The sequence below is a fragment of the Camelina sativa genome, chromosome 3, assembly GCF_000633955.1.
Source record: "Camelina sativa cultivar DH55 chromosome 3, Cs, whole genome shotgun sequence".
NCBI classification, from domain to species: Eukaryota; Viridiplantae; Streptophyta; class Magnoliopsida; order Brassicales; family Brassicaceae; genus Camelina; species Camelina sativa.
Window position 1 is genome coordinate 3,292,221 of NC_025687.1, and position 8,484 is coordinate 3,300,704.

Here is an 8,484-nt window from a genome sequence, read left to right on the forward strand (position 1 = left end):
GTTTCTCAAATCAGATGTTACCCTAGTTTTCTAGAAATCTTTGCCATTTATTCATGAATGAATTATCCATCAAGTATGTATAGTTGACCTTATGTTTCGAAATAGTGTGGTTAATAAATGCAATTATTTTGCAGTTTCGAAATTGGAAGAGAAGTTCCGGAACTGGTGAACTAGTAAAATTGGTTTGCTACGATGACGCTTGGTGTTCGGCTTGTTGCTCCCTTGATTATACTTCTTCTTTTTATTCCGATTGACTTTATTAAAGCAGAAGTCATTACACTAACCCCAGAAACTTTTTCTGACAAGGTTTGGATCTGAATCCCTTCTCTTGCTATATCCCAAGTTTATTTTCATTTGCGTGAACTCACTGGAATCATGTTAGGTTTAGAATATGTGTTCTGTGCTCCTTTGATGATCAGATAGTGAGAACAGGTTAGCGGCATCTGTATTTTGCTCACAAGGGTTATTTCTGATCTATCTCAGTTGAGACTCCCGTTTCAGCTCTGTTTAGTTTTGTTTGAATGACTAGCTCGCTTTGACTGGTCTAGTAGCTACCAGGGATTCAAATCTTTTAAGATATGTTTCTATTTTTACGTTCTCTATATGGAGCATTCTCATAGATGCAAATTCCTTATCTATGTTAACATTATGGTTTTGGATTTTAAAAGTTAAATCAATTTGTAAAGCTAGCCCTGTCAAATAACATATATCAACTTCAGATGGTTGCATCTCTTGGCGTAGCATGTACAGTCATAGTTGAGACACAGAACGGGATGTTAACTCTCTCCATGTTTATTGGTTCAGGTGAAGGAGAAAGATACTGCATGGTTTGTAAAATTCTGTGTTCCTTGGTGTAAGCACTGGTTAGTGTTCTTGTTTCGTGAGAATTATACGTAATTAATTTGGCTTGTTTATCACTTTGCTGATGAAAATGTTTCTGAATGACAGCAAGAAATTGGGGAATTTGTGGGAAGAATTGGGAAAAGCAATGGAAGGAGACGCTGAGATTGAGATTGGTGAAGTAGATTGTGGTATTAGCAGATCTGTTTGCACCAAAGTTGAGATTCACTCATATCCAACATTTAAGCTATTTTACAATGGAGAGGAAGTTACAAAATACCAAGGTAAACTTGCTTCTACATGCGTTCCGTGGTTGTGCACACACAAGCACATGAATATTTTGACCTTTTGTAATCCTATAGTGAGTGATAATATATGCTGATCTTTCTTTTTCTATACATGCATTTATAAACTCAGGTAAAAGAGATGTTGAATCGCTCAGGGCGTTTGTTGTAGAGGAAACGGAAAAGGCAGCAGAAAAAGCACAGCTTGAAGACAAGGAACTGTGAATCTGTGAATCTGTGATACAACTAGTCGGTGATTATTAGAAGAACCTGACACATTCCCTTCAGTTTTCAGTTTGCTTATGCTGTTGTGACTTCTACTGTTAGTTAGATAGGCATGGCTTCAAAATTCGGTATCCAGTGATCCAGTCCAGCACAATGGAGGAACTTATCGTTGGTTTTTCAAACCACACTGTTTTGCTAAAATTTTCAGTTTCCAACTTTCCATTTTAATTACAGTCAAGACAAACAAAGACACGCGTACATAGTGGAGATTCTTTACAAGCTTGTGTTGTATGTTTGTTCGTTTTAACAGCAGCTGCAGACAAAGGTTCTTACGAAATTTCATATTCAGTGGAATGTAAGAACAGTGTATGTTGTCCACCAACTGATTTTTCTAGTGGTTAAAAGAAAGCATCCTCAATATTTACTTATTACAAGAATAAGATGGCTACCCAAAGAAGACTAATCTCGCTACTTCCGTCTAACAATGACAAAATGAGATGGCGTTTCCTAACATTGCACCTCCACTGTCACAAGCAAATCCAGGTTCTTTAATCGTCAATTTCTGAATCAACAACTTGGAGGATGTTAAGGGCTGAAGAACCAAGACTCATCCCGCGAACAACACCTCCGTATCCCACCTTGATTCTGTGGCATATCAGTAACATAGAGTCCCATAGCGCTGTTCTTCCCTGTTCCATTTCCAAACAAGTTCATCACAAACCAAAAGAGACCCATTTCACACTTTTAAATATGTGGCTGTTCCTTACAAGCTATAAAAAAATACACTTATATTCATCATTACCTGAAGAGTAAACTGCACTTTCTTATCCCAGTACAAGGCAAACGTTGGGGGGCTTTGCTTGTCAACAGCAAGAACACATGCACCAGGATGGAGCGTCGAAGGTACACCCGACACCACTGCGATGTATTTCTCTGGGAATCTCTCTTTTGGGGGAAGAGCCCCTATGAATAACGGGTTCTTGCTCGCCTGAGTCCCGGTATAAGAGCTGGGGTCCAGATGTAACATCCATTTTGGATGTTCCAAGAAGGCACAGAACAAGTACAGAAGCAGATGAGAATCGGTTGGAGGCTCCAGGCTCCATTTCTTGTTTCTCTCACGTGTATCTGCCCTTCCATTGTATTCATAGTTCTTTACACAAGTTCCTTCCGCGAGCTCTGCCAAAAGCCAAGAGTTATATAAGAGTCACGATAATTTTACTAAAATTTGAAATGGAATTTCTTTTGAATGTTTGATACCCCGGATTCTTTGCACTGTGTAATCTGCTGGAATGCTGCTGCGCGGAAGTAGGCCCTTGACCCACTCTCCTTTCATTAAGCCCTGAAGCCTCTGATGTTCAGTTATAGCATCAACGCATTCCTGCATGACGGGGATTAGTGCTGCTTGCTGTTGCTGTTGTTGTTGCTGGAACTGCTGGGTCTCTGTACGCAGCTTTTCTGCAGATGCCAGAAGAAAGAATTAGCAACCATATGTAGACCCAAGCATTTTGCAACAACACATAAAATGACATGATATCATTATTTCTCTCAGATCTCCAATCAATTTCAGCATTTCTGAATTCAGTAATTTTATTGAGAAACATCAAATCTTAAGTTGAATATTATTTTCAAAAGAACAGAACAGTACTTCAACTTAACAAGGACAAACTTGCGGACCACATCACTCTAGAAGCTGTAGGAAAGTTACTTACGCATGGAAGCATCGATAGCCTGTACAAGGTTAGCACGTAACTGATGAAGAATAGCATCTTCATCAAGAGAGTAAGATGGCTGCCATCCCTTTGTTCGATCAACTGGTAAAGCTGTCGTAGCTGTTCCATTTGTTGGCAAATCACTTCCAACTTGACTTACTGTGACATTAAGACCTAGCTTTGATGCTGTTTGCATTACCTGCACAAATGACAAAAGTTACGGCAACATAAAGAAACATGAAATTCTCCTTCTGCATCTGATTCGAATGTGGTCATCAACTCACTCATCAGCAGACCAATGTTTATTTAGAAAAGAATTGAATATACAAACCTGTATATGACTGGTTTCAACCTTGTTGAGCAGAGGTTTGAGCAAAACTGAGGAACACCATTGCCTTAGTCGGTCACGCCAGTCTTCTATCTGAGGGTAGACACCTAGGTGCCCAAAACCTTCGATAGCCGCTTCTAAGGACATTGGGTTGGGGAAATCACCCTCTCCTTTCTTTGGGGGAGTCGTAAATTTCTGAGCCCCAGGAGACATCCTGACAGGTCTTAGTGGTGTACTCCTAGTAGTCCCAGAGGCACCAGTTGAACCACCAACTGTACTTGGACTAGCCATGGCAAAACTCCCAACTGTTGGTGGGGGCGTCAGCATCTTCCCAGCGGACTCAGTGATTTTCATATCTATTTCTGCCAAAAGCTGCTCAAGCTGATCCTCTGTAGCTATTTCTTTTGCAGAACTCCGTCTACCAGACCAAGGACTAGGAACAGCTTTATCCTGACCAGACGAAGCACGGTTAGAAGAAACTGGTGAGCTAGAAGGGACGAGATACAAAGACGGTGAACCCATTTGCTTGGAGGGAGTGCTAAATGGACTCATCTGGTTCCCACCACCAGAAGACTTATGCGCTGACCCAGTCAGAGTTTGATGATGTATTGGTACAAGCGGCTCCAATGACTCTGAAGGTTTCACTGCGGGACGACTCTTTGGAAATTCTGATACACTCTGGTCAGCTTTTTTCTTTATCCCAAGAAGTTCAAGCTGACGATTAGATAGAGAAAAGTGATCTTTGGTTTCTTTAGAGGAAGATTTAGTTTCTGCTCGAGCAGCAAACTTTGCTCTGTGCAGAGATATGCCTTTGGACAAAGCCAACACCGCTCCAATACAAAACAAAGTCACCAGCCCCTGCCAGGCCTTCACAGTGACATCTGCAACATAAGGTAGATACATTAAGAAACTAAACACATAAGAAAAAAGAAAAGGAAATCTGTCAAGAGAAAATGCAACTCACAAGCTGCCTCTTGGGATAATTTTCCAAATGTTAAAGCATTGGTCAACCATTTCTCCCTGCAGCAACAATGTTATAAACAAGCAAACTCTTAGTCAACAACAATGATGCCTAATAAGAACTTACCACTAGCGAGTTTCATCATCTTGTACCCAGATATAAGAGCAACACACAAATCTTAAATCATAGAGAAAGCAAACAAGAAGGAACTACACTAAGGACTCAAGTCAGGAAAATCTCTCTAACCAGCAGATAATAATATTCCAAAACCCTAGACAAAAAAACTCGATGCAACTAAGAGGCAATGCTTTACTCCATCCAGTACGAAGCTGAAGCTATAGCTGGTACGTACCCGGCCACGAAGGAGGAGATTAGAGAGAAAGCGGAAGCGGTGGAGAGCAAGAACATGAAGAAAAGGACGGATTTCGAGGGACGGAGGCTATTGGCGGTAGAAGCGGCGGCGAGAGCAGGGTTCCGGTACACAGAGAACTTGGATGGCTTCGGAGAAGGGGAAGAACCCTGAGTGTTCCTCCTCGCATCAGAATCCATAATGGCAAGAAACGATTTCTCGAACAAACCGAAGAGAGGAGGGAATCGGGTTTGAGGGATCGTCCGTCCGGCTTAGAGCTGCTCTCTCAGTGGCTGGAAAATACCCCCAAATTCTTATTTGAATTATTATTATTCTCAGAACAAATTTGTTTTTAACTAACCTTTTACATAAAACAATTATAATCGTCAATTAAAAACAGGATTAAATCTTCAAAAAATAAAATGTGAAAAAAAAAGTTGAAAATATTTTCAATTGTTTTTTTTATTTTTTAAAAAGGGGCCTAGGTGGATTAATATTCTTGTTATGCTAATATTACAATTCTGATTTGTAAGAGTAATTGTGTCAAACTATAATACGAAACGAAAAATATTATAATTCCGACAACTCTTACAAAACTTGTACCAATAAAAGAAAAAAAAAAATGTATACATTCTAGATCAAATATGTGCAATCTCATTAGGGGCTATTAAAGAAAGGTGAATATACTGGGGCAGCTGGAACCAATAAACCAGGCCAGGACACAAATTTTTTAAGCCAAACGATTCAGTTCGATGGTTGGATTCATTTCAGCCTGCATCTGTCATGCCTTTTTCCCATTCCTCCAAGGCGACCTCTGCTTTTAGTTTCTCAGGAACATACTCTGCGTTCAACATTTTTACACGTTACATTAAGTTACACTGAATACAAGGAGTTCAATAAACGAGAGTACTTGGGAGGATTTTAAATACCCGCAAGGAACTCGTATCTCTCGTCGTTACTCACTACGGATGCTGCCAAAGAAAGAGTAGATACAAATCGGTGAAAAAGATACTCATCATCTGTTATGTTAGTATCGCAACGAATAAGAACGGATTAACTCATTATCTAAACTCTTTCTAAGACTGGACTGACCCTTGTGCAGAAGCCATTAGTTCAGATTCTAGATATAATAAACAAACAGGGATGAGAGATTAGAGCTTACAGAGGTGTTTGTAGTGGATAAATTTCTTTTTGTCCTGGACAGAACTTTCATATGCTTCTTCGGAAAACCGCTCAATGAACATTTCCTTCAATCACAAAAACCAGACAAATGTAATAATGTAAGCGCATATAACACAGCATGAAATCAAAGAGGAAGAAAGGCAATACATGAAAATTAAAACATTCATCTCTCAAGTTTTGATCAAAAGATACCGAGATATCCAAAGCGCAGTCTTCAGTTAAGCTATCAAGTTATGGAGAACCTATATCATACAATTCAGATTCCATAATATCTATCACAAGGATTCATTCTCCAGCCACGGTAAAAGCTAATCCTATGACAATCAAGTAAGTAACTTCGTTTCCATCTAAACTCACTTAATAAAAAACACATGGAGATGAAGCAAGTAACGTTACTGTAGCAATTTGCTAGATTATCATGCCCAACTAACACTGATTAGCGATTGATACTTCCCAAATTCACCAAAAACATGTATGGAATCAAGTTCCTCAGGCTGTACATCTATTGATTGTAACAATACCGTGGCTTTGTTGACAAGAAATACAGCATCCTGCATAATCTGAGGAGCAGAATTGTCGCTTCTCATGATCCGTCGAATCCGATTCATCGGAAACCTAAACATCTTTGCATCTTCCACACCTCCGTCGTCCTCCTCTCGATTTTTACTCGTCTTCGTCGGAATTACTTCTCCTCTCTTTCCGTTACGGCCTTTGCTCACGGCGCCATTACTTTTCTTCTTCGGCGCATCACTTCTGATTGCTTCTTCTTCCACAGAATCACTGCTCGAAGAGTCCGAGATCTCGTGAATCTCCGGCTCCTTTTTCACAATGTTAACCTTATTCGATGCCTTCTTCGTTCTGGAACCGGAGCTGCGTGTACTCCGACCACCAGTTTTATTGACGGCATCGCTCTTCGCCTTCTTCTCCTTGGGTTTCTTCGACGACACCATTAATTGTTTTTTCAGAACTATACCAGTCTGCAACTACAGTATATGTGTATGTATGTATGGTTTCCACACTTTTGCCTGAATAAATCGACGGATTCTTTTATGGGCTTTATATATTTGAGTCTTCTAGGCCCATTTTATTATAATCTACTGGCCCATATGAGGCAACGTCATTTGAATATTTTTTATGTTTAATATTAATATGGATGTCACATGCATCTTCTAACATAAAAGCGAGAAGAAAATTATATATTTTCCGGATTAGATAAAGGGTTTTAATGCAAAAACCCCCCAACAACATTATCCCGTTTCCGACATATAATCTAAAGAGATTTTTTGGGATTAGATAAGAAAGAATGGGTAATGTTGGACGTATGAGGCAGAGAAGAGGTGTCCACGACCTGGAACCACCACGTGTTATCTACAACACGTGTGAGACTCCATGATCTCCTCTCTGCAATATTAAATGTGGCGTACATCTTGTTTCTCCAGTTGCTCTATTAAACAGAGAAAACGAGTTTCGCTTTCGACACATTACTGTCTTTAACTATTCCGACGCGCACACAATCAAAGCTGTGAAACAACACGTTGTCGTTTGTTTGTTAGTACTTATAGTAATATGGCTATTGTGGAAGAACCAATCCTTTCAAGATTGGATCGTATTGACTTCATGGTGAGGAAGCTAGAGGAGATGAAAGGAAGCTCGCCGAGAAGCTCGAGCCCATCAACTCCATCTAGTGGGACTCAGCCATCGTCAGTGGACTTTTCGTCACCAAGGAGCATAGGGAAGGTACAGTGCCGTTCGATGGAGCAAGTCATGGAGGAGACTGAGCGGAAAGGAACATTGCTGGAGAGACTTAACAATGTAGAGGAGCAAGTTCTTAAGCTGTGTTCGCAGTTTGAGGAAGAGATTGAAGAAGAGAGGAAGAGATCAGACGAGAAGACCGAGAAGAAAACACCGAAGAAGAAGAAGGGATTAAGAAAGCTGGTTGATAAAGTTGTTGGATCTTCTTCTCCGACTACTACCCATTCCAAGAGTTGGCGTTGTTGATCCATTAGTGTATTATATTCCACCATCAGTGTGCACTTTAAAGTTTAAACCACGTTTGAATTAAAGGCTTCTCTGTTTTTTCTCTCTTTGATGAAGCTGTTGTGGAAAAAATAAAAATATCATTATAGGTTTCCATTTGGATCTTTTGTTTTGTCAAGTAATTTGTTTGTTTAATGTGCATTTTTTTAAAAATGAATCAATGAATTTTAGTATCAACTATTAAAAACATAAATTAGGGGATACAGTCAGATTGACAATTGTTTTTAATCTTGATCCCAAAATTTTCAACTTCCAATTTTTTTTTCTGAATCTAAAGAGAGTTTCATCTTCTTCTTTTTTTGTTTGTTGTTGTTGTTGTTTTATATTAGCTAACAAATCGTCACCATTGTTCATCTTCCGTCTGTTTGACATAAATTTTGTAAAGATAATGCGAGAACTAAACAGTTAAACATATTCAAAGGCTTTCAAAAAAATTAGAATAAACAATCTATGGAGTTCACTCAAATATTTGTTGTTTAGTTTGACACTTCAACCAATTTTTGTCCTTTATATGTTTTTTTTGATTATAAACAGCATTCATCTTTTTTTTTTTTTTTTTTTTTTTTTTT

The 8,484-nt window shown here is 39.2% G+C and overlaps 4 protein-coding genes across 4 annotated transcripts; 2 read left to right on the plus strand and 2 right to left on the minus strand.

Annotated features, from left to right (window-relative positions):
* Positions 56-1,727, plus strand: LOC104766073 (protein disulfide-isomerase 5-1). Its single transcript, XM_010489893.2, has 4 exons — positions 56-306; positions 805-863; positions 949-1,124; positions 1,258-1,727. Exons 1-4 carry the CDS (start codon positions 193-195, stop codon positions 1,347-1,349), a joined length of 441 nt encoding a protein of 146 aa, XP_010488195.1. The 5' UTR covers positions 56-192; the 3' UTR covers positions 1,350-1,727.
* LOC104766090 lies at positions 1,664-5,019 on the minus strand. Its single transcript, XM_010489908.2, has 7 exons — positions 4,700-5,019; positions 4,351-4,406; positions 3,390-4,267; positions 3,059-3,257; positions 2,607-2,804; positions 2,152-2,525; positions 1,664-2,038 (listed from the first exon to the last, which is right to left on the minus strand). The coding sequence occupies exons 1-7, from the start codon at positions 4,894-4,896 to the stop codon at positions 1,898-1,900; spliced, it is 2,043 nt and encodes a 680-aa protein (XP_010488210.1). The 5' UTR covers positions 4,897-5,019; the 3' UTR covers positions 1,664-1,897.
* Positions 5,222-6,877, minus strand: LOC104766099 (DNA polymerase epsilon subunit 4). The gene is made up of 4 exons (XM_010489918.2): positions 6,400-6,877; positions 5,859-5,943; positions 5,626-5,667; positions 5,222-5,537 (listed from the first exon to the last, which is right to left on the minus strand). The coding sequence occupies exons 1-4, from the start codon at positions 6,826-6,828 to the stop codon at positions 5,464-5,466; spliced, it is 630 nt and encodes a 209-aa protein (XP_010488220.1). The 5' UTR covers positions 6,829-6,877; the 3' UTR covers positions 5,222-5,463.
* On the plus strand, positions 7,317-7,945 carry LOC104766108. The gene has a single exon (XM_010489929.2). It carries the CDS (start codon positions 7,445-7,447, stop codon positions 7,874-7,876), a length of 432 nt encoding a protein of 143 aa, XP_010488231.1. The 5' UTR covers positions 7,317-7,444; the 3' UTR covers positions 7,877-7,945.